The sequence below is a fragment of the Falco cherrug genome, chromosome 8 (genome assembly GCF_023634085.1).
Source record: "Falco cherrug isolate bFalChe1 chromosome 8, bFalChe1.pri, whole genome shotgun sequence".
Classification (NCBI taxonomy): Eukaryota; Metazoa; Chordata; class Aves; order Falconiformes; family Falconidae; genus Falco; species Falco cherrug.
The window spans coordinates 43,507,709-43,534,213 of record NC_073704.1 but is presented as its reverse complement, the minus strand read 5'-3'; the positions used below and the strand labels follow the sequence as shown (position 1 = coordinate 43,534,213).

Below are 26,505 nucleotides of genomic sequence, written 5' to 3'. Positions count from 1 at the left end.
AGAATAAAAGAAATAAAACAGAAGAGTGGCGACTTGGATATTTTTAAGACCTCTGTTTAAAATGCGTATTTTTCAAAAGGAAACCTACATTTACACACCTAGATTTATCTACTATGTCAAGTTACATATCCAAGGGATACAAAGTTTGGTGTTTACCAATTAGAGAAGCCCCTGCTATGCCAAAAGCCACTGGGAATCTGTATCTAAAGGCATCAGGGAGCTTTAAGCTTAAAGTTACTCACCTGGCAAGATTTCTGTAGCTAGGAAATGAGTAGTACCTTACAGATTATTTATTTTATATAGACTACATTGAAAGCACATACTACAGGATCCTATTAAAAAAATAAATTGCTCTTTTTCAAGTCAAATAATTGTTACAGAATAGCAAAGCAAAAAATAACTAGTCATACTTTTCAATCTCCTTGTATGTCAACGCAGCACATCAAATGCTGCATCTACACTACACATCCGTAATACAGGTACAAACTATGAATGACAAAAGAGCTTTATTGTTTTTTCTATTTGTACTCAAAACTTGATGAGATGCATTTTCTGTGTAGATTATTATTTAAAAAATAATACCGGACTAGAAATCCATTAAGATTTGCATTTTGCTGACTCATTAACTATTCTAAAATGTAGCACCTGTTGCTAGTTTGAACAGGCATTTCAATTTCTAAATGGAAAAAACCAGAATTCTTGTAAAATGATACATTCGTGAACTAATATATCAGTGTTTATGTATTAAGATAGATACACATTACCTGGAAGTGCAATCTATTAATTTTGTGTAGTTTCATAGCTGATTTACATGGTAATGATTCCCCTCCACAATGACCAGTTTCGTATGCTTACCTTTGCGTTTTAGCAATGCAAGTAACATCCTTAGTAGCTTAGCAAATTAACCTGGTCTTTACCACAGCAATAAAATAATTAATTTAAACAATGAATGAAAATACAAAAGCAGTTCTCAATTAAGGATTTACTGAATTTGGCACTACAATAATTATGATCCTTTCTTATTCCAAAGAGCTGCCTCTGCTGGCCTCTGCTTTGAGGGGAACATGAATTGCAACTTTCCTGCTGCCACAGGTACCGTCATGTTTTCGAAACGTGCTGATCCCTACCCACCATCACATCTCAGGGAACGGCTGCTTCTTAATGAGGCTGAAAGCCTCATAAGGAAACACTGACATAATGCTCGCTTTCCCAAAAGTGCAGGAATAATCCTTTCCCCTAGAAGCCAGACAACTGCATTTTTTCTGTTATAGTATTCTAAGAATTTATAACAGCTGATTATTCCCATTCAAAACTGTCCTGGTTTCAGCTGGGAGTTGGTTTTCTTCTTAGCAGCTGATGCAGGACTGTGTTTTGGATTTGGTGTGAGAACAATGCTGACAGGACACTGACTTTTTTAAGTCAAGGACTCTTCCGTTTCTTGGGCCCTCCCAGCAAGAGGGCTGGAAAGGCATGGGAAATTGGGAGGGGACACAGCCAGGACAGGTGACCCAAACTAGCCAAAGAGGTATTCCATACCATATGGCATCATGCTGAGTATATGAACTGGGGGAAGAAGGAGAGCGGGACATCCAGCATTATGGTGTTTGTCTTCCTGAGTAATGTGTGATGGAGCCCTGCTGCCCTGGGGATGGCTGAACACCGGCCTGCTGATGGGAAGCGGTGAATGAATCCCTTGCTTTGCTTTGCTTGCGTGTGTGGCTTTTGCTTTACCTATTAAACTGTTCTTATCTCAGCCCTCAAGTTTTACATTCCTTTCCGATTCTCCCCCCCTCCATCTCTCTGGGTGAGGGGGAGTGAGCAAGTGGCTGCATGGTGCTTGGTTGCTGGCCAGGGTTAAACCACGACAAAACCAAATAACTGCCAATACATAACTCCTCTCTATTTGAAAAGGAGCAATTCTCTGTTTCAAAATTCCACACGCTAAGTGGAAGGCATACATCAAATATATCACATATCTGATATTTCTAATGCTAGAGTAGGGTAAACAATTGACATGACATACAAGTTAGCACCACATTCAAATTCTCTTACACCTTGGCATACTTCTTTCAGTTTTGTGTACTTTTGAAAAAATATAAGCAGACATTCCATAACTTCTAAAACAAATTCTGTAATAATGAAAATGGAAACAGTGAAGAAACACAAGATCTCCTACAGATGAACACATGCAGACAAATAATATCCCATGAATTCCTAAATAAGCTGTCTTCAGCTATCTCTTATCTATCTCTTAAGCTATCTCTTATCTATCTCTTAAGCTATCTCTTATAAAAGAGCAAGACTACCTTATAAATCTATCTACATCTGATTATCACTGCGACTTTTACCAGAACATCAAAACCACCACCATCTTTTCATCTGCCTTCCAGCAACAGTGACTTGCATTGGTCTATCTTCTTATAAAAGCTGCACCAATATTTTGTCAACATAAATAATATTTATACTGAAAATAATAGGTAACACACACATACACGATATAAACAAAAAAAGCATCAGATCACTAGCTCATAGGTGCTCTGCAGAAAGAGCAGCTCTTCAAATGCAAAGTTTCTAGAAATTTCAAGAATAATCTGAATTTTCACTCAGATGTGGCCTTTCTCCACATCATATTGACATAAATGCTACCCTCTATATACTTCTTGGGTTGAACATCTTTCCTTTGTGCGTGCATGTATGTGTGTGTGATTACACACACCTAGGTACTTCAAGAAACACAAAAGGGTCCAAAATACTGAGTTGTGATGAAAAAATAATCCAAAAATAGGCAAGAGGTCTAGTTTTTCTTTTACAGTTTCCCAAAACAGAAACACGCTTGATACAGTACCTCCGTTTTTACTTTGTTATCTCCAAAGCACAGGTGCTGAAGGTAGGCAGCTGCGTTCGCCTGAACTGATGGGAATTGGTGCTGAAGCATGTGAATGACTTCAGGCAGTTCTGGATCTCGCCAAGCAAACTCCCTTCATTAGATGAACACATTCAAGAGAAAGCATTAGTTATAAAAGTATGTTTACTTACTAAGTAGAATTACTAAAGCATCTTTAAGTGTTTTTTAACAATTCTGGTTTTATTCTGGAGTGTCAGGGCTAGGAGGAAAAACAGATATATTAGAATAACTATTTGTCACGTCACTTTTCAGTCTTCCAATTGGAAAAGGAGGCTTTATAGCCTATGTTTTTCAGTTGTTGATCACACAAATATGTATGTACTAAAATTATAGCAACTCAAACACTGCTACTTACATGATTCTCCCTAAGCTTAAATATATAATGCAACAGATACCCACGTAACAATGCTACTCAGGGGCATCTCTTCCACCCAACATTTTTTTCTCGGTGCTCAATGTTCTTCCTAGTCCGAAGTCAATTATACTTCAAAAAAAGCTGTGCAGCCTGAAATTTCATCCTCATAATCAGATGCAGGAAGCTGCATAACCTGCGTTATTCAGGGATTGTAAACTTAAAATCACTACAATCAAATCTCCTTCATTAAGCAGAATTATTTTGTGCAGACAAGTCCTGGAAAAGTCATTAAAACATACCCATACCAAATTCACAGATTTAGAAATACACTCATTAATATTTTCTGGGCTATCTTCCTTGTGTCAAGGAAGACTAGGGTGGGGGGAGCAGGGAAGCAAAGTTTTCCCATGGTCAAAAATCCAAGTAATTTAAAAAAGGAAAAAAGGGAAAAAAAAAAAAAGAAAAAAAAAGGGTGTTCCAAGAACAGTATATGGGGAGCTCTTCAAAGGCTATTGCCAGCCTGGCCAGCAGGGTCTCCCCAGGGCTCCTACAGCCACCAAAAAGTGAAATCTCAGCTCCGTGCCTACTCCGAACTGCTCAGCAACTTGGAGGTTTATTTCTTCATACTAACGACAGGGAGGCCCTAGGGAAAAATGCCTTTCCAATAAAACTAGTAACTTTCTGAATGCTCCCCCACTCTTATTCTAGAGCGATGCCTTCAAATAGCCCAGTCCAACACTACTGTAACACACCAGACTAACCTCTGCAACAGCACGATATGCAAATCAGAAACTGGAACAGATTAAAATGTAAGGTAAAAACTACTCTGCTGTGAAATTACAAGATAAGGTTCATCAGCAATGAAAACGGAGTCAGAATTTCTTTAAAGCTCCTTGTTACAAAAGTGAAGCATCCCTACTATATGTAACTTTTCTTGTAAGCCATGCCAGAACAGGCCAGCAGCAGCATGCAGCTAGCAAGCATTACTACTCAGAGGTAAGATTATCCTCTTAACATCACTTAGATGAATGTACCATGCAGTTAAATGAAATTAATCCAGTCTCTCAATATCTATTAAAAATAATATATTAATTTCCACTAATAACACAATAACAAAACCTATTAAACACTTTGATTTTATATTTGAGAGTGAAGGATAGGGTCAAACAAGAAAATAACTGCATCATGCTGTGAGCCTTCTGTAACGCAGGAAGCCCAAAAGATTTCAGGGTAAGACTCTAGCTCAACCATAGCTACAAGCCACTTTTTTCAAAGTTTATTTCGTGCCTTGTGTGAAAGACTCCTGAGGCATCCCTGAAGTCCATATCCTCCAGTATGAGGCTGGCAATCTGGGGATGGGCTGGTATTTCTAGCAATCACATACCTCCAAGGCTTCCATTGACTGGGTTATGATACTCCCATTTTAAAATAAAGGGTTTTAATTAACAGTGTCTCTAATTAATTGTAATGATAGTATTACACTTGTCACATGCCCACACTGTGTACATACGTTTACAACATCAAACTAGTAACTATTTTAAAAATACGAATGTGTATTCGCTTTCAAAATGATACATTTGTATATAATTTTTAAAACTATGTTGTCTCAAAATTTAAGGAGGCTGCTCATGAAAACTTCACTCAAATATTTAGGTATGTACTTCCTAATTTTCAAGCCCTGAGTTCAATCCCATAAAGAGAAAACTAACTACAATATTACAGGTTGCTCTGCAGAGTTATTAAAAAATATTTGGAATAATGCAGTCAATTCTCATAGAACTTCAAGTATTTCCTGTAGTAACTTCTACATGAAAATAAACATGGAAGAAAAACACAATAATAACAATGAAATGCACAGAAGTTGCTCTTACTTACTGTAACAAGTAGATTGCATTTATAGATCTTGGTATCTACACCAGTCGTGATTGTTTAAACAATGTAAAATTGGAATATCCACAACAAAATGTCATACATAGTTAAGGAATGTATTGCAAAACCTTATTACGGCAAATATTTATGATTCTTGAAAGCACAAATGGACTTGCCTGGGGTCTTTCTGAATGCTGTCTATGGATGGCGATCGTGTGGTCCCATCGTCGGCGGGTGTTGCGTGCTGCAGTCGGTTATAACTGGACTCTGACAGTCGATACTGCATTGACCTGTAGGGTTCTGCGTAGGTAGCTGTTGTGTTCAGAGCATAATTATTTCTTTGGTATGTTAGTGTGCTACGCTGACTGGACGATCTTTGCAGATTCCCGACTCCTAGTGTAAAATCAGTATTAAAACAAACTAGGTAACAAATGTCCATTGAAGAGGAGAGGCAATATGTGGTTAAAAGGGTAAGTAAAAAACCCAACAATTAAAAATAAAAAATCCATCTTAAAAACATGCACCATATTTTCACCAACGTTGAAAGCTATCACCAGATTCAAGGGAGCAATTACTCAATGTCCCAGGGAAGGCAGAGAGGTTAGTTAGAGAACTGAAGGTCTGGTGGAATCAGGCTTATGCCTTAGCTTGCCTCAGTAAGCATTTAAAGTAAGAAATGCATCTTGTGCCACCAAGCAGAAATCAGGATGTAAAATGTTTTCAAGGTTTATAATAAAATTCAACTACTGACAGTAATGTCAATTTGCCAACTTCACTAAAAAGGAAAAATAAGTAAACAAAAATTTATATAGTTGATATATTATCCTTTTCTCAACGACATGTATATTTTCCCTGACAAAAGCTAACAAGAGGATGATTTCAAAGATTAAGCTTTTCAAACACAGGAACATGTATCTTCCTGACTTAACAGAGCTGTTGTGGTAGCTTTTGTTCTTCCAAAGGAAGTGATATTAGGTAGACAAGTGAACAGAGACTTCCAATTCCTAGTCATACTTCCTCATCGGCACATCCTGACAAACCAAACTTGTTTATGCTGTAGAAGACAGGAGAACTGCACAAACCGTTGCCGCCTCCAACATTCCATACTCTCAGTATTTCAGTTAAATTAAAAGAACATTAAAAAGCACTTTTCAAATATGTGAAAACATGACATATGAATTGGACACTTCTCTATAACTATTTCTAGAGAGTTCCTTAGATAGTCACTCTAATAAAAATTTTGAGTTTTTGGAAATTACTCCACTATACAAATTACTAATCAACCTCAAAGAACGAACTGCACTACAACATGTGTTTCATTTCTCTTTACAGAAAATTAGTTCTAAACCTAATCTAATCCCTATGCACTTTATAATATACAAGTAGCAATTCTATAAAATAGTACAGAAGTATTTCAGTGTCAATACATGATCTTCAGATATAGTATCTTAACATTATCCTTTGCTGGGAGGTTGGGTAAAACCAGTATTGTTACTGCGAAAGATGCAGTAGGGAATCTAAGTGTGCAAGCTGTCATTTTACTGTATGGATGAACAAAAAAAAATGAACAAACTGTATTTGTAAGGGAACGATACACAGAGAATGCAAGAGGATGCACCAAGTTTTTTGTGTCATGAAATACAATTTGCTTGGATGCACCCGAGCTTGTGATATCAAACAAAACATTCTGACCCTAAGCTGATGCATAGCCCCAGGTACTTCCTGCAAACATCACAACAGCTTTTAAATTCCTGCTGGTCATTTTAAGTCAGTCAAACATAGTTTCTATCTCCATTACTTTATAACATCTATTTTTTTTTCTTTTAAACTGGCATTGTATATCTCATGTATGTTCCCTTATACGCCATAGGTTCCAGAAGAAAACTCCAGGAAGTAAATGAAGCTTGCCTTTGGGCCACAGCTGATGGCAGAGCCTTGTGAGCCCTTTACCCACCTGACCCTGTTCGATACAGTGCTGACTGGGATCCCTGGTGCAGCTCTATAGTTCCATGGTTCGGACTGCGGTACACAGGGCTGTAGTAAGTCCTGCCTTCATAGACAGGGGTGATGTGCAAGTCAGGAGATACAGCTGATCGTAATTCTTGTCCTAGTTGACTGTGTTGACTAGCATATGAACTTCTCAGGCCTAAAACCAAGAAGAGGGACATGGCCCATATCAATTGAAAATAATAAAGCTGTTATGCTTGAATCTTTCTTCTTTTAGTCAAGGAAAGGTGTTAGTTATATCTACAGTTATAAACATTTATTCATTAAACTTCTTTCCATTATTAGATGATCCATACTGAAAGATTCATTGACAAAGCAGCACTCCTTTGATGAAAGGTTCTGTCCATACACTGGCAACTTTTAATTTTTCCAACTCAAGTGTTTTGGCAGCATTTAAAACTGAAAGTCTAAAACAGAGTAAAAGCTAAGTCAGCATGTGCAGTGCACAGATTCAGCAATGACAAGGTAAATTGTGACCCTGACAAAAATACAGTAGTGAAATAGGGCACAGCTTAAAGAGCTTCATAAACCTAAAAATGAAACACTATGTAGCAGCAAGAGCAAAAATCTTCTCGGTAGTGGCAGCAGAGATTTAAGCATGTGGAGAAAAGTCTTTATAAAAGTTTAAATAGCCCATGATACGTGTGCGTGTGTGTATGTACATTGCTATGCCACAGCTGTACCAGAATCTCTTTTTTCACCTTGCCTTTCAGCTGCCCCTCGAGTTCCTTTTAACTTATCTCTGTTTCATTTAACTTAAAATTCCTCAGCAGTGGGCCTCCTGCTACCACTTTTGCAGCGCTAGACCCAAGTACATTACCAGCAGAGGTGCAGAACAGCTTTTCAGTGGCGGCATTTTGAGTAGCACTGCACAAGATCAGATGTGCTTCTCCTCGGGAAGGCTCCCCCTCTATCTGCTCCATTAAAATTTCATTCATGTTGCCTAGAGTTTCTTTCCGTGCATGCTGGTGTGTTACTGGATTTCTGTAACCAGCACTGACGCATCGTTCCCCTTACGATTTTGCTAACTGAATTAGCAACCAATCTCCTATTAAGTTCACTGTTGCCATCCTGATCGGGAGGTCAGTGGTACAGTCTTAATCCCATATTTCTTCTTTGTCAGCCCTGGAACATTTTTTGACAGATAACACCACCTCTCCCACTGACCACAGACTTTGCTTCCTGATACGGGCAATGTACTAACTAGCTAACTCTCCACCAACCTTCTCATCTATTTTTAATGCTTTTCTCTAAAGCATCCTAGTTCCCCCATTTTATATGTTGTACTTCCAGAGTCTACAGAGAAGCACTAATATACTAAACCGGGTAGTGGAAAAATGGAATTAATTTACTTTCTGAGAGTTCTTCACCATTTCCTACCCGATTTTTTGTCAGCTTTTGTACTGCTCTGAGAGCACAGTGCTTTTGCAACTAACAGGATGCACCACCCAAACAAAAAGCTCTTCTGCACTCATCAGTTGCTCCCTTACCCCTAACTCCTAAAAAATTATTTTGGAAGCATTTCAGAATTCCTGTATTTCAATACTCCTCGCTAATTTCCCACTCTTCTGTATCATCTGTTTCACTGCTTTATACGCTCTAACTAACAGTTTTCTTGGCCAAGCCTTTAGCTAGCAAAGTGCTAAACAAGCCTCAGATGCTCATACTTAATAAAATTTAAGTCAAACAAACACGTATTTTCAAATTTAGTTTACTTACATAATTGCTACACAACACCTTTGCCACCTACACCAACTTGGTTTTTGAGTATTACTCTACCAGAAAAATTCTCTTTCATTTTGAAAAGCTTTTATTTTTAATGTCTGTATTCTAGTCTCTTGAATTTTTACTTCCTTTGAAACAACTGCGCAATACTTCTGCTTTTGCCTCTCAGATTTACCTTGCCACAGGGTCCTCTTCCACTCTCTGACTTTTTCTTTACTGCATCTTGCAATGACCTAGTCTCCCCTTCACCCCTTTTGAACGCGACTCGAGCTCCTTCTGCTCTTGGCATTCTTAGTTTATTCTGTAATTTCAGCAGTTTTGTTCTTTTAATTAAATTCTTCACAGTAAACGTGGCCAAATATACTTCCCATTGTACTACAGTAAATATGTGTGACAATCACATACATCCCACTTGGTCTCAGACCAGCATTCCTCATGCTTCCCTTCCTAGACTGCTAACCTAAATTTTTCAATCTTACAACATAATTTATTGTCATCTTTCTTGCCTGAAATTATATGCAGAGTTTATCTACAACATTTACTCACTACTTCAAAGCATAAATTGTTAACAGAGTTAGAAAAAAGTTAACAAATAAGCATGTAACATAGGGCTGGTATAGCCAAGGCAAACATTTAAAAAATTTAAATTAGTCATTTGCAAATTCAAGTAGGGCACAAAGCCAGCATAATTTTTCATTTTAAAATATTTTTTTAAACTATTTTATAAAATTAATACTGTTTTCTCCACTTTGGCATTACTACTGTAGGCACTAAAGCTTTAGCAGCTATTGAAGCAATAGAATATGCTGAGTTAACTATGCAAGACAAAGAAATTATGGAGACTATGGAACACCTTAAAAATACAATTAAGTAGTGATGTGTAACCAAATGGATCCCGCATCTGGGTATTCTTCCCCTCAAAATCACAGACCTGCTCTATTGCAGTGTCCACCAGGAAACCTTTGGGGGTCTCGCAGGCCATCACTAAGAAGACACACCTATAGGTGGTGAAAACAGGGGGAACAGCACAGCAGGCAACCGGAGTGGCGTCCAATGCAAAGGGGGCGGCTGGGCCTTTGCCTCCCAGGTGGTGACGCTGTCCCCTGGGAAGACACTCATCTTGTTAATAGTACGGTTTTCCCAGAGCACAGGTACTCTTTTTACAGACTGTAAGCACAGAAGCAAGAGAGGACCTGACCATATATCCATCCTCTCCTTCAGGTCACAGAGCAGGGAAGAGTTCTGGGTTATGCTAAAGGCTGCTACAGCACTAACCTGCTCCCATACCCAGACTTCCTTTCAGAAAACTGGTCAAATACAAATTTGAGTTTAAGATTTCAGGCATTATATGAAACCGTTCCATTTAAAGAAACATGAAAACTAATTTATACTAGAAAATGTAAGAGTTTTTTTTACAATACTGAGGGATTCTTACTCATAGTTCATAACACAGAGCAGAGGGAAGTCATACCATTTCAAGTTTCCTGTAAAAATTACAGTGAAGATGGCTACAGGACGCTCTCTAAACTTGCTCACTTATTTCAATTACAGTTGCTACTTATTTCCTTAATACTAAAAGTATTACATTTAAAGCATCTGTTTCTGAATTACTGATTCACTATCCCAGTAACTCATTTTTTCTAAAGATGTATCAGTTCACTTGTTTAGACAAAGTGATATCCTCAGGCAGGGGTATTTGTGAAGTACCTTAGTAACATTTTAAGAGTACAAGACTGCTGTTACATTGCAAATTATGCATTCATTTAAACTATCGAATAGCCTTTCATGGCAAACAGATTTCCCCCCACCCTTATCAAACTGTTAGATTACCATGTCTTGCAAACAAAGGTGAGAGAGAAGACAGTTTACACCTTTTCCTAAGGAATATGTTGGGATTTCCTGTAGTATAATAGTTTAAAAAGGACAAGAGACATTACAGTCTGTTCAAAACAGCATATGGTTTAACTGCAAAAACTTGTATGTGCTCACTTAGATGAAGGCCAGAACAAAACCAGGAACACAGAGAACTTAAAATGCAAACTAACTGCATCTTCATAACAACTACCTCTAGGAATTTATTTTAAGCTAATATTACAATGTTTACCTATATTTAAGTTAAAGTACTTTGAAATAGCCTAGAAATATTAGGGGAAAAAAAGACTAAAATTCAGTGGTACTAAGTTACATGTTTTAAGAAAGAACTAGGCACAAAACTAGCTCCAGCCTAGTATATTTACTTTATGTACAACCTGCACATAAATTTAAATGTACTTTATCTTTGAAAATACTGAAATGCCTCTATTTGAAAGACTCAGAATTTCACTTAGCTACTTAAAATATGTGATTTAATTTAATGGATGGCTAGCAATCTAGTAATTAAAGGGAAAGACAGTATTCACAGGGAACTTGCATTATGATTGATACATAGTGTTTGACATCAGTATTTACAACTGATTTGATACATCCACCTCAGTTATGTCCTGGTGCTGTAACATTTCATCCATAAAGTGACTATTGCATTACAGGTTTTCTACAGTTGTAGGTGTATACCAAGTTTTAAGCTGTGTCTTTACCTTTTTACTAACCTGTAAGGCTATCTGGACGCGGAGGGACCATTCTCTCATATATATCATACTGCTGTCCGTATTGTTCAATGTCATGAATTGTTCTTTGCAGTGTTGTTCCCAAATGCTGTGGAACAGCAGTCATGCCAGAACGCTTTGGGGAAGAAGATCCCAGCTGAGTTTGGGATGGAGAAGCTACTCTAGTTTGTATGTCAGTAAGGGCAAGAGGAGAGCCAACTCTGACCGACGGTTGGTATTGGGAAGTCCCGCCGTTGGGATTGCCTGTCTGTCTGGATGTAACCGAGCCGATACGCCGCATGGCCGTTGGGGAGGCAGGTCTCTGTGCAGCATATGGGGATGCTGCTCGCTGTACTGGCAGTGTAGTGGATGAATATGCATGAGAAGCAAGGGATCTTTGCTCAGTAACTGATGGAGAACCGTACCCATGAGATGTTCGCAGCGACCCCCTTGAAGGGGAAACACCTGTGCTGACCACGTAAGAGGGAGACTGTGCTCTGGATGGGACTGAACTGACACGTCTCATGACTCGGTTGGTAGCAATATTGACTGAAGGCTGTTTAAAAACAAAAACACATATTAGTTTTATCATTTAGACCATGTAGTAGATACCTTTCTCCAATAAGACACAGAAGTCAACAAGAAATGCACACAGTTTAACAATATATAAAAGCAGCTGAAGAGTAGCTTTTACACTAAACGTAATTCCTTCTTATAACCTTTTTTCTAACCAGCATTTCTCAACATTAAAAATAACCCATCTGCTCCTCATTCTTATTTGGCTTTCTATGTTAATACCTATGCTTTCTATCCTCACCACTCTACCACTTTGGAAACTCAGGAACAGTAACTGAAGAGTTCTAGTATAAGCTAATAAAGTTCTGTCCATTACTGTCTTACCGTCGTGCTGATTAAAGAAACAGGAGGCCAAAAGAAGACAGAAACAGGAGAAGGTACAGGAAGACAAACACCATCTTCCTTTAAGCACTATGTTTACAAACAGGCTAAATTCTAGGAGGTATTCCCCAATATAGCTACTGAATTTTAAATGAGTGACACTTTCTTGATATTCTATTAGCACCATACTCTGCAGTCAGTTCTCAGATGTTTTAGATCATTTCTGCTGCAGTGAATGAACCAGATCACATGCATGCTGATTTCAGCAAACAAGTCTATGTCTGCTACAAATAATTTCTGCTTCTTAACCAGTGAAGAAGGTGTTAAATAAAAGCATAATTTAATAACATTAATTCCAGCCTATACAAAGGTAGGTCCAGCTATACAATTACTGCCTGTAAAACCGTGGTACAGACAGTGTACAGACAGAAATGAAGTGCACTATTTCGAGCATACCTGGACTGATGTCTGCCCTTCAGCTCGCGAGCTTCTCACCAAATGGTTATTAGTGGTTCCAATAAGGGAATGCTGCTGCCTGTTTTCTGATTTGCTTAAGTTTTGGCTGTTATGGAAACTGCTTACTTCCTGGTAACCACTGTCAGAATAAGAATTCATTTGTGTTGAACTTCTTGAATTACCTACAGACCCTGCAGATACAAAGCCAGCATAAGAATAAAAGCATCGAAGAACTTAAAAAAAAATAAATTATATAACTTTGTTATTTGTTGCATTAATAACTGTATTACATTTTTATACAGTCAATACAGAGATGCATTCTAATATTTAAAATGCACACAACAGACCCTCACTTTCATGGAGAGATGTCTGTTCTGGTGAGTAGAGGTTCCCTTGTTCTGGTTCTGTCCTAATGTCATAGGCATTGGTATGAACACTCTCTGACACTTGAGGCTTGTTTACACTGGAGGTCGGAGGATCTGAAAGAATAAATTAATTAAGATAAATCCAATGTTTCATATGGAAGTTTCCTGCAAACACACATGATAAATTTCTCACACATTCTAATGAAGAACTTCCTTTCAACATAAACAGAGTCTACTGGCAGACAGGTACCACCTACCAAACTAAATGAAAAGAATGTTAATACTAGTGTATGAGAATCATGTTTCTTGTATTTTTTATGTAATTCTACAATTCTAATTTTTCAAATGTATGCTCAAACCTATTTTAATGAAAAATGTGATTCCTGGTAAGTATGCTTCGCAGAGTAGAAACATTGTGCAACTGCGGTGTAGCACAGAGAGGACAGCTATCATTTGTTTTAAGATCCTACAATCTTAAGACCTTCATAAGCAAAAGCCTGAGTTGAACTTCATCCCTGGTTTTGTATTATCAACAAAAAGCTGCTGCAAATTATATACAATTTTTACTTCATACACTATTATCCAAATGTTTACTTTTTAACAACTTTTAAGCTAACTTCATTTCTAAGAATACTGGCTGAACTTTACAGACAGCAAAGGAAAGTGTCCTCATTCACAAGAGAAAGCAAAGGAGACATCGTAACACTATTACGAAGAGATGAAAAATTTAAACCTAGTCTGGAAAAAAAGGACAAAGATGAGGACACGAAGCAGTAAGAGAACATGAATCAAAATTACTTTTGACAGAAATATTAAGCATTCAGTTGCCATCACGTTACACTTACTGATGAAGAACAGGCATCTGAGATGCAGTCTGGAATAGTTCATGGAAAGGCTGGAAAAGACCTTTAAGATCATTGAGTCCAGCCGTTAACCCAGCACTGCCAAGCCCACACTGAACCATGTCCCTCAGCGCCACAGCTACACACATCACCTCCAAGTGATGGGAACTCCATCACATCCCTGGGCAGCCTGTTCCGGTGCTTGACAACTCTTTTGGTGAAGAAATTTTTCCTAATACCTCCCCTGAAGAAGGGGAGTAGGAAATGTGGGTTATGTTTAAAGGTAACACCAGATATTTAAATTCTTGCTGAAGAAATCTATGAATGAGCCTCCAGCAGAAACCAAAAGAAACATGCTAAGAAGCAACAGTCTAGTAAAAACTTCTGCGACTGCTTCATGTCAAAAGTTGTGAGTTGTGGATGGTGAAGCCTGCCAAGTGCTCTTTGAAAATGTATCTAACAGCATGTAACAGAAAGAGGCAAAACTGTTAGGAGTTTGCAGAAATCTGAAGCTAGGAGGAAGATGGAAAAATAAATTCCATGCAATAGCTACAAAAACTCTCTCAAACTGACAGAGAATACTCTGATATAAAATCTAGTGGTACTTTTGGAAAAAAAATCCCACGCAAATCTAACAAAAAAACGCCCAAAATACCCTGACAGATGAGCTATTGGAAATTCTTTATAACAGTTGCTATCACAGTGTACTTTAAAGGAGAAACAAAAAGCAAGAAGCAAAAAAACCAAGAAACAAACAAGAAAACAAGAAAAAACCAAAAATGGTATTTGTACGTATCAAGCTGTAAATAAATACTCTGATTTTTACCGGTAGCTGTACATAAAATGCTGCTGTCTCACTATTTGCACAATTAGCCATAACAGAACATTCATACTAAAAATGTAACTCATTAATTGCTATTATGAGGAATGTTTGAACACTATTGAAATATCAGATTAAAAATACCAAACTACTAAAAAACACCCCAATAAATTTTAGAAATTACAGGCAGCCAGCAGAGTTATTTATCAGTAGTACATTCTTAGGTCCAAACCATCTAGTATAATTTGACGCTAATTAATTTATTATAATAGGAGTATTATGACCAAATTTAATTAAGATTTAATAGGAAGTGTTACTACACTGCCATTAATTTTATTGTCAGTGTGCTTAGAAATGATACAGAAAAGCAACACTGAAATAACTCACTTCCACAGCTCCTGTTACACTAACTTGATAACTGATCATAACACACATCAGTGGGTACTAGATATTCTTTGGAATAAAATACTTGCAGGGACTGAAACATTTAAATTACAATTATTTTCAACTTCAATATTCTAATGTTCCATGTTTTCTGTTTAAATAATACAAGGCCCTGTTATTTTAATTACTTGATATTACATGATACTAAATCAACGTCAAACTGACAAATAATCAATTTTGGGAGAAAACACATAGGAAGAATAAAGTTCAATTGTGCAGTGCCGTACAGATGTTCCTAAGACAGAGGTCTGAACCAAAACCTCGCTTCCATCACACATTTGCCACCAAGCAAATGCTTTCACAAGGCTTAAAAATAAAGATTGTTTAGGCTCTCTAACAAAGGCAAGAATGCACAATAAAATGAATTGTTGTCTTTCAATCTCTCCCTGCTACTATAAATCATGAGGAGAGTGCCCTGAATAAAATAATAGCCCTTTATAAATGGTTGCTGATCTAATATTCTATTTATAAGCATGTGCAAAACAACATCATTTTGCATTTCTTTAAAAAATTCTGTTTAATTCTACTGATGCATTAAGCAATTACAGGTATGGTCACATCACATAAACCACTGATTTTTTTTTTATATAAACTATTATCTGCAGTCAGGAAAAAAAGGTGATTTAAGGTAGTGTTTTCATTCATCTTTAACTTCAGTACTTTTCAGCATGCAGTTGGTAAAGTGCACTTTAGTGCTCAAGTCTAGTGACACTTCTTCAAAACAAAGCTCAAGAGTGAATCTGTAAGTAAGTAAAACTTATATTCATGCTACAATCATAACATAAATGTATACATTAAATGAAATATGTATCAGGAAATTCTAAGCAAAAAATATTTTTTCCCCCACATGCCTGCTTCTGAGCAATTACTCCAGAAAAGCCTTACTTTAGATACACAGAAATCTAAGAAATATACATCTAGACTTATATTAATATATATAGTATTTAAACAGAAATCAGGTTTTTTTGTTAGCAGGGATGTGCACAAGAGATTCTGAAGATAAGAAACACACAAATGGGAGGAAAGAATTACAGGGGAAAAAATAGAAGCTGGATAGATGAAAGTCAGAAAGGAACTAACAGAAATAAAGAAGAAAAACAAACCATAGACACAGACTAAGTTACATGAAAAACCGAAGAAATAAAGAAATGTAATGTCGTTGGATGAGATAAACCAGTAAAGCAATGACCAAGACCTGTGTAGAAGGTATCTTTACCTCACTGGAACATTATAGAAACAGGGGAAGTAGTATGATAAAAAAAACTACAAATCAAACAAAACCTCACAAAAAATTTTTCACATTGAAAGAATAAGCAAAACTAATTTCTCGATTACCTGAAAGAACTAATTTGACTTCTGTTTAAAAACACTGCTAAAAGAATACCTGAGAATACCACCATGACTAGCAAAATTTAAATTCCAAGTAGGCTGTTGAGAATATTAGATTTAAACAAAAGGAAAAAAGATAATATGTGCCTCACCTCAGCTGAGGTGATACCGTGATGGCAAGTGAAACCATGTAAACACAGTTATACACAAATTTAAGAGCTTAGTCTCTAAATAAAACAAATAAACAGGGAGGGGAAGGGAAAGTAGATAGTTTGAGAGACTTATTTACCTAAAATAGTCACAATTATCATAATGATGAACATGCTTAAGTGAACAGGCAGCTAACTGCAATGTGTTATTCTTTGTACAGCAGAAACCGGATAGCTTTTAAACAAGTATGCATCAGCCTTATATAAAGAGATATTAACGCTATGCAGAACTTGGTTAATACAGCTTTTAACAAGCTACCTAAAATGCTAATTGCATTTTGATTACGTTAAACATTTTGCTTAATATGACATTCTGTCAAGAATACATGATTGAATTAAAGAAATATGATCCAGTGCAAAAAGCAATTCGCAGGGAGTCAAGGTCCCATTTCTGGTCCTGCTGTGTGGTTTTCACACGTTAACTTCTGCACATACGCTTCATCACTCCGAAGAGACTACCACTGTTCAGAAGACTGACTCTCCAATATGAAATACTTTTAACTGATGCAAGAAACTTAACTATAGTCAAATGCTCTGATCTGTAAAGGACAGATTGAATTATTTCAACAGACGCCTGAATGTCACTTTTAAGATACAGTCCTATCCATTCCTCCCAGTATACTCAGAAGCAGATGTTGAAGTACAAGACAAATGTTCCTTGTTTTGGAAAGAAAGTTGAAGCTATCCTGAGATTCAAAAATAGAAAAAGCACCCTTAGAAAAACCTTCGCTTATTGGAGATTTTTTTCAATTAAGTAAGGTTATCTGTAAAAAGAAAATCAGTTTTCAAGCTTAAAACATAGAGGTTTTTTTTCACTATCCTTAGTTGCCATGGGAAAGAACTGAAAGCATTTTTTAATTAATTGCAAAGGAGATCCAATACAAGGACTTGTTGCAGTCACATCTCACACAAAAATGCAAAGGCACAACAAGGTGTGAGAAAAGTACCTGCAACTACCTCTAAGCAAACCAACCTTTTACAGTAACAAAGGAACACAACAGTTTCTTCATGTGTGAGGAAGAAGATGTTCATGTTACACTTTAGAAACGATACTTGAAAAAGATACATAGCATTGCTGCTGATGTTCAGTTGACTTCAAGACAAGCAAAGAATGCCAATAAAATGAAGGTTTTGGGGCTTAAAGCAAGATGTACACATAAAAGATAATACCTGACGATCTCCAAGGAAATGACTTCTCAGTAGAGCTGCAGAAAGAAAAAACATTATCACGAAAATGAACCATGTGGGTACTTTGGATTTTATTTTTTTTTTAACCGAAGCATACAAATTTGTACAAAAAAACCCCAGCAAAATTTCAATAGCCCACATAAATAATATTCTGCAGCACATAATACCGGGCACCTAAACCATTGGTTATTGATTTTGATTTTGTATTATTCAGTGGGAATGCCCTGTAACTTACTACAGCAAATTATCAAGGAGCGTACATGATTTATGACACACACTTATAATTTAAGGTGTAACGATGTAAATACAATAGCATATACAGAAAGTGTTCCCAGTTATATATGTATGATCAGCAGCAAACCAACCACTGCAAAGATAGGAGCAGTCACTGCGCGTGGGAGGGTCTAGGGCATTTTGCTTCTACAGTTGAACAGAAACAAACCTACAATTTTTACTGTTATTTCATATTCCAGTTTTCCAGAAAGAATTCTGATATTTTGCATATGAGAAATCAAACCATTTGACATACATGCACACCTCAGTGTAAACAGGTAACAGATTTTACATTGTTAAGGTTCAAGAGAGGCCTCAGGAAACAATTATTTCATAAGATGGAGTTGGTGTTTAGTATCAGTGTAAAGCCCTACTTCTCTTGTATTTTTCCAATAACTATTTTATATCAAACTTTCTTAACCATTTTGTTTCTTCTACAAAGCAATGTTCATGTGTAGTTAACAATACTGATGCATGGCTACCTTTGCAGACAAATGCAAAATTAATCCATGCATTATAAAACTAGATATGTTCTCCCATAAAAAAAATGTAGTTTCCTCACTCTACATATGAACTATCAAACTTTGAATATTAAGTGATTTTTGCAATGATTATAAGCAGCTATTTGCCAAACAAAAAGCTGTTCAAAGGAAAAACAGGAAAGGCCATGAGATTTGATGATATCTAAATATCAGCATGAAACTGTGACTTTGGGTAAGATGTATCTGCTCCTAAGTTAGTATTATTTATTTTACTTCTCTCTACCACAGCTACTAATTACAAAAAACTTTAGCACAGCAACATAAACACCACCAGATACTTATTTTCTAAAAATAAGAACAATAATTTAGGAGCCTTTTTTGGAAACAAAGTATTTGTGTATAAAAGGGTGCTAAACTTGCATATGAGTACAAACTAAACTACAATTACAATGAAACGTAAAGAAAAAGGAGAATTTGAATGCAGGCTTGAAGTGACTGAAAGCCAACTTCATATCTACTTTACTACTTACTGGCTATTCCTTCCCTCAGTCAACAATTTTAGTGTCTTTTGGGGTGTTACACTGATTTTTTCTTTAGTATGTACATAAAGTGGACCAGTTAAATAGACTGAAACTAGGTGTACAGAATTACAGGTGAAGAGCTGAACTCCAGATTGAGACCTTTCAGGCTCATCTGACTTCACAGTTTTCTTTGTGTTCTACTGTATTTCCGAGATGCTTGTGGAGAGCGCTCAAACACTGATACCATCAAATTCAGATGCACGCCTGAACTTTTGCAGATATTTTCTCTTTCCTGAAGGACCAACTTGTCCAAGCCCAGAAGCACACATATCTTAAGTTTAGACAACGATGAAATAACTTCAGAGTACTGGGACACAAGTCCAATGTCAGAAACACTAAATAAGTACATAAACAAAATGAAACTACAAGCCTAACCAGGATACGCAACTAGTTCAACTGAATATCATCCCGAGGGTTTAACTAGGATAGTTTAACAACTTGCTCTACAACAAACATCACTGCTCTCTCCTCCAAAACTCAGCTACTGTGACCTTGTGAGTTCTGTCGCTCCAGTCGAGTGCAAAGTCAGGTGGATTAGTTTAAACTACTTTTAGTGGTATAGTTTAAATTGGGATTTAAACAAACCCAGATTTTGCATGACAGAACCTGCTAAGGTGTTTCAGGAAAGAAGCTCATAGCCTCCAGCTAACAGGAGCTCATAAACGGCTACAGATGGTTATTTCTTAAGCTATTACAACTTTTTCTGCAGAAGAACAGACTAAGTGAACGTGGCACACAAGCTAGACAGCTCTGTGAAAAACCCGAAGTATCCACAGACCCCAGGAACTCTACAGCACAGGAACAGTGCTACCACCACCTGGCTATTCCAGAGCAGTAAGCAATGCCAAGACCACCAAACCTCAGTTTTTGCACAGCCTTGAGCTAAAGTTCATTCAATTTAAACAAAAAGTTAAAAATATTTCTCATTTCTAGTACACTACTACTGAATCTAATTAGTGCATTAACTCCAGATTGTTTCTTTAGGGTATTTTGGGAATTGTAATTACATGCCATAAAATTCTGTGCAACTTAGCACTGTTTTCTGGCTTGCAAAAAAAAAAAAAAAAAGGAAAGCTGAATTCCCAATGTCAGTTAACGTACATGATTTTTTTACTGAGTATATCCTTTACTCTTTACAAAGCAAACTTGGATATAATGGGTCCTTTAATCAGTTACTGTTAGCCTATTCATTAATACTTTCCGCCACTGAAATGAAGAAATATGAAGACTATCGGACAGATACTGTGAGCACTGGGCCCAGAATTCTCATGCTACCTGAACAACAAAAGTTTAACACTCTTCACCTTTTCCTTTATTCTTCTGACTTCCTGGAAACTCAAATCTTTAAAATGAGATGACATCATTCTGTGGTGCTAGCCAAGGTAAAAAGTGCTAAGCATACAGAAACACTTTACCCTTACATACGATTTTAAACCCCCCAGACATATCCTTACCCAACACATCTGGCTAATTGAACATTCTTTACATGTACAGGACTTAGGAACAATAAACGTTGCTCTGACTATGGGTCATAAGTAGAAAGCTACTTCATGAACAATTAGACGGGTTAAGAGTTTAATTTGACTCATTATTTTTGCTGAAGCCCAACATCTACCAACTTAATCATCTCATTGTGTCACCTTACAGAAGAAATGTTTTGAAGTTAAATCTTTCTGCTTTGATAAGTAAGTCTAATGCGTTTTATTCCACTGTTTAAAAACCAGTGTGGTGAAATACTGCACTACCAACGGCTGCTTTCATTAACTAGTCATTATATTGTCTTGTCCTGATATTACCATGTACTACATCTAGAGAGAGCCCATACATGGTGCACTGCACTTCTAAAAATACTTAATATTAGCCCACTATTATCCTTGAAAAAGAATTAGGTTAGTAGGGTAAACATGTAGAAGTTATATTCTTCTTTTGGAACAGTTTGGTATGATGAATATAGTTTTCAGTGAAAGGAGTTAAGATATAAATATTACTACCATATAGCAGCTATTTTTAAATGCCATGGAGGGAAAGCATAGATAAAATACCAGCAATAGAGTCATGCACATGAAAAAATGTTCTCTTCCCTTCTCAATCTGCTTCACAAGAGCGCACAGACTGAGTGAAATAAAAACATAACTCTACACCAAGTGCATATAAAATACATACACTGAAACACTAATTTTTTTGACCAGTAATACAAACAGTTGGTAACTGAGGATGGAGCACGCATACAAACTCTGCTGAAATAAATCTATTAATTTTTTCTTGTTCCTTTTTTTTTCCTCACTTGTATTTCCTAAGTATCCAGATTTTGTTTGTTTTCTGTTTTTTTTGTTTGGCTGGTTCTCTTCTGTCCCTTTCTTCTTTTCACACCTTTCCATTGTCATCTTACAGCTTTAGTTCAAAGCTGATGTCTTAGACACAAAATTGAACCAGCTGCCAATCTGGAAAAAAAACTAATCATCTGATAAATGGAAAAGGTTTTGTATGCAGTCATTTAGAGACAAAATGTATGAAGTATCACTAGTACCATTTTACATTCTTCAAGAGATAGTTCTCAAATAAACACCTTCCAGCTTTCCATTTCCAAGCTAGAAAAGGAGGTCAACGTTCATCTTAGCCAAATGGCTATGACAGCTCAATGGTTTGGCCACACTTCAACGGCAGAACTGGCTGATCAGGGTCACAGCCAGGTCTCCGCCAGTACCTGTGTATGGGATGGCAAGGCTACAGGAACAACACAATTTTAAAAAAATTGCAGATTTCTGATTTTTGTTAAGATGTCTTAAGCAGTATGCTATTCTTAAAAACTTATGTAAACACAACTATGAACTTCAGTTTCTAGACAGGACAGTTAAATTCTCAGTGCTACATACATCTTTTGAAGGTAATATATGATATAAAACAGTCTAAGCTTATTATCTTAGCAAATATTCCAAAAGATTAAATGTATTTGTGATTTGAATGGTACCACTTGAGAGAAGTAGTGATTTCCATTGCTTAACTGCTTTAATATACCGCTGTTTTCATCAAAAAAAAAGGCACCAGCTGAAAAACTTAAGCATTATTTATTAAATATTTCTAATATGGTGAAAAGCTGTAAAAAGTTAAATACATAATTCCACTGAAAAATGTACGTACTTCACATGTATTTCTTTAGTATTTTTGTTTACTGCTTGGCTAAGCTTTCATCATTGGAATACATCTGTTCTGTCAGGCACCCAGTAGTAAATAGTTTACTCGCAGGGATTCACGCTTGCTGCTTAGGCGGAGCTGTCAGCCAAAACTCAAGGGGCCTGTTAAGACTGAATGTATTGTTTCACTTGTCCTTCCTCTCCCATTTTAAATATCTACATCAAGAACATGCTTACAATTATACACAGTATCTCAGCTTAAAGCTTTTTCTAACTGTGAATTCTTGGTGTAGGGTGATTTTTCCCTAATACAATAGCATATATTAAACTCCATAAACTTGTAATACACGTTGCAAGCAACTGGCAACCATCCAATGAAATGAGATTTCATATTTCTGTTTTTCTTGTTGATACAGGTTAGTAGAAGTTCTCACAAATAATTTAACAAAATGAGGTAATTTTCAGTCTTCAGCTTTTCTAATAACTATCTCCTTGATTTAATGAATATGCCTAATTCCTGTACCTACTCTGCTAGACAATGTACCAAGTACCACAGACATGGCCTCCATACAAAAATTAAACAGCTCTGCCACCAAAAGCCAGTGGTCCTGTGACTTGCTAGAGGTTTTCAGCTGACACAGGCCAGCACTAACACTCTGGGTATGTATTTAGAAAACTGTATCTAGAATACTACACCCAAATGTGGTTACTTGTACTGAAGTATGGCATTTCAAGTTGAAATGCAATGCTCAAAAGCAACTAAGCCTCCCAAGCCCCCCCCAGCACACAGAACATCTGGGCATGGTGGACACCAGCCCACCGCTGCCATACAGCCCCCTATGCCATCTGACCCCACGCAGTCAGCAGCATACCACCCATCACCACTGTCTTCTTACTGGTACCACAAAACAGCAATTCAAAATGCAGGTGTCTGGCATGTTTGACTGTCTTCAGAAAGAATTAACAGTCCTTCAAGCATGATTTAGCTGAGCTAAACGATGCCCCACAGTAACTACCATGACACAGGCATTTTCAGAAGGTGACAGGTTAACACGTGCCACCTCACCCATCACCACCATCCGCTAGCAATTTCAGGTCATCTTGCATAAGCACTCGTACAAGCAGTGACCATAATTCAGCTGACACGCAGTTGCTTACTGCATCTCAATCCGCAGCATGCAGTAGATTTGCATTCACAGTAAAAATAACAATCCTGTTTTTTAGCCCAATCTACTGGTAGGATAGTAAGTATCTACATATGCAGCTGAAGTCAATATTAAATCATCACTCTTCAATTTATCACCAGAAAACTCATCAGTAAGCTACAATATTTTTTTTTATATTTGAACATCAGCAAATTGCATAAAAATCCCCAAATTCCTCAGTTCTACTGGCATTTAAAAGCTTTGACAGAATTTCAGAAAGGCTCACAGTCTGGGTAAACAGAAAACAAAAATATGAATACTGGAGCTATAACAAGAAACTTCGCAAGTTTCACTTATTTTCAATGTAGACATGTAAAAAATAAGCATCTCTAAATTTTAAATGAAGAGTTGATGCTGTCTGAGTGCCGCAGCTGAAGTGCCAAAAGAAAGACACAGCATTCAGTACTGGACTTGGAATTACGCCTTCTGTATCAGAAGGTAAGTGTTTTTGATCACCCACTCAACTAGGGTAAGCACCTTAAATAGCCTTATTAAATGATGGACTGACTGGAAATACAGTGACTCTTTTAGTTAAGAGTAGGGGACCCTCTAGTGCTTCCTGAAGTCATCTGGTAAAACTACTACTTCAAAAATATGCAACACGTACTGCATACACATCAAAGGTTGTATGTCACCTTAACCACTAATGAAAATACCTATAACATGATTCTTAATGTATTTACATTCCCAAGACTGCCTGAAGACCTGAAGTGAGCAAGAGTGTACAAACCAGAAGGAAACACATCAATGGAAAGTTCTGTCTAACATGTAGGTACAGTCAAAAAAGCAAATCTGACCAGGCTGTGAAGAAAACATGAAAAAATCCTGAATATTTGCTGATATTACATAAACCAATGGTTATGTTCTTGTTTTTTCCTTTTTTTTTCTTTTTTCCTACTCTAGAATTAGCAGAAATTAAAGATAAGAAAAAAACAAGTTCACTTTCTAAGACAATTCTAAATTAAAGACATTTCAAAGTTCAATCAAACAGTAAAGACAGAGGAAAAGCCACTTGATGCTGTTTTGAAAAACAGCAGAACAAACCTAACACAGTCCATTCTCAAGTTCTGAAATTAAGTTCACAAGGTATCACTACAATCTAAAATGTAATAAAATAAAAAACAAATCTTTATACGTAATTACCTGTAAAATTGAAAATAGAAACTGTACAGCTAGATTGAAGAAGGCTTAGAACACGCGCAGTAAGAACTGTAAATGCCTAAAGCAATCATGGCATGGACCAGTTTCTAACAAAAGGAGTTTCCCTCATTCTGCAGCAGAGGTGGGTCCTTCCTCCAAGTGCTCAGCATCGGCAACTGTCAGGTGACCAGCTGACCGGTTATCTTAGCTAACATGGCAAGTAGCTCTTACCTAGCCACTAATGACGGAATTAATCATCATTTCTTCCAAACTGTTAGGATACATGGACTATTAATATCTGTGCCCAGAACATTTTTCCAAGGGCTCTATGATGATCAAGTAGGAGATCTTCATTTAAAATGATTCATTACTGAGAAAAATGCTGTTAAATACCTTTTAGTCCTGCTTTTATTGTATGCTGAAACTCTGCAAAGAAACTGAAGCGTATCTTTTCTTACTTTTAAATTTAATGTTGTCCTTTAATAGACTTGTTTTCAAATTTCAGTAAGCATAGTATTAGTGTAAATAAATAAATAAATAGTTTAAATTACTGGGATTCCTTCCCTCTCCCTGCTCCGAAAGTCCATGCTGATTCTAAAGGTAATTTTAGTGGAGCTTATAATTTGCCATGAAAGTGCCATCATATATTGCAATATATGCAAGCAATTTCAAATACACCTTTTGGAAATGCTGAAATATTAAATACACCATACGAACCAAACTAAACTGTATTCTGTAAGGATAATTGCACCCAGATCAGCTCACTGAGAACAGTCTCATCAGGATAAACTTGCTGCGGCACGCTGTGGAATGCCCCAAGCACGGGGGCGGTGCGTCGTCTGGCAGCGTCTCGCATGTTACGGCTCCTCACACGGAACAAACGCTGCACAGCTTCACACGACAGCGTGCTGGCTTTCAAGCAGAACTACTTGCTCTGTTTACACCCTTTACAAGTGTTCTCCCATTTTATGGGAAAAAAACATGCGCGACCATGAAATGCAACACATGTTCATTTCAAAGTCTACAGCGTTCAATCACAGAGTGCAATATTTTACTGAATCACTTTGGAGTATTTTCTACTACTACAGGAAGTGTTCGTTGTATTTCAGCTGGCATTGGGAAAAGTGAAGAAAATAATCCATCCCAGTAGCTGTGTTTAATTTTACAAAACTCAGAAGGCTTCAGGCAGGAGCATTATTACTCAAACTGACCGTTCAGTACTAGAAGTGTTACATTTTTTATTATTTACTGTACTGCCAAAAGGGCTTGCATTCTGATGAAGTCTAGTGTGCTGTTTACCTACTATTCTTTTGTTAAAGCGTGGCAAGTTGCTATTACAAGTGCAGTATTTTAAAATTAAACAAGTATAAGCCTTTTGGTTCCCAACACCACTCAGTTTTATTAAGTTACACACAACAGGTAATTCACGAGAAGAATCAGTCGACTGTGAGTCACAGAGCCAATTCCCACCAGAGAGGTTAGGCAATGTGCTTTATGAAGCGAGCCCGACTACTGACCCCTTGATACATATCGATGTCTACCTGCATCAGCACATACTCCAACACAACTGGCAGCCCAAAACTGAATCCAACAGAGTCAGTAATGCTACAGATGGAAAGTCAGCTGCAGTGTTGTATCTGTTTGTACAGGAGGCTGAACAGCCCAGTGCCTTCTTCACAGAAACCTGTACATGTTATAGC

General features: G+C 37.0%; 1 protein-coding gene across 5 annotated transcripts in view; it reads right to left on the bottom strand.

The window, feature by feature from the left end:
• PKP4 (plakophilin 4) overlaps positions 1-26,505 on the bottom strand; it is a 101,443-nt gene that overhangs the window by 29,823 nt on the left and 45,115 nt on the right. For 2 of the 5 annotated variants that reach the window (XM_055718587.1, XM_055718588.1), the window contains 7 exons: positions 17,976-18,010; positions 13,150-13,275; positions 12,797-12,987; positions 11,447-11,999; positions 7,084-7,275; positions 5,302-5,522; positions 2,846-2,974 (listed from right to left, as the gene is read on the bottom strand). In XM_055718587.1, coding sequence (XP_055574562.1) covers positions 2,846-2,974; positions 5,302-5,522; positions 7,084-7,275; positions 11,447-11,999; positions 12,797-12,987; positions 13,150-13,275; positions 17,976-18,010 — 1,447 coding nt within the window. Of the gene's footprint in view, positions 1-2,845; positions 2,975-5,301; positions 5,523-7,083; positions 7,276-11,446; positions 12,000-12,796; positions 12,988-13,143; positions 13,276-17,975; positions 18,011-26,505 lie in introns of all 5 variants that reach the window. The other 3 variants (XM_055718589.1, XM_055718590.1, XM_055718586.1) reach the window with 2 other exon arrangements.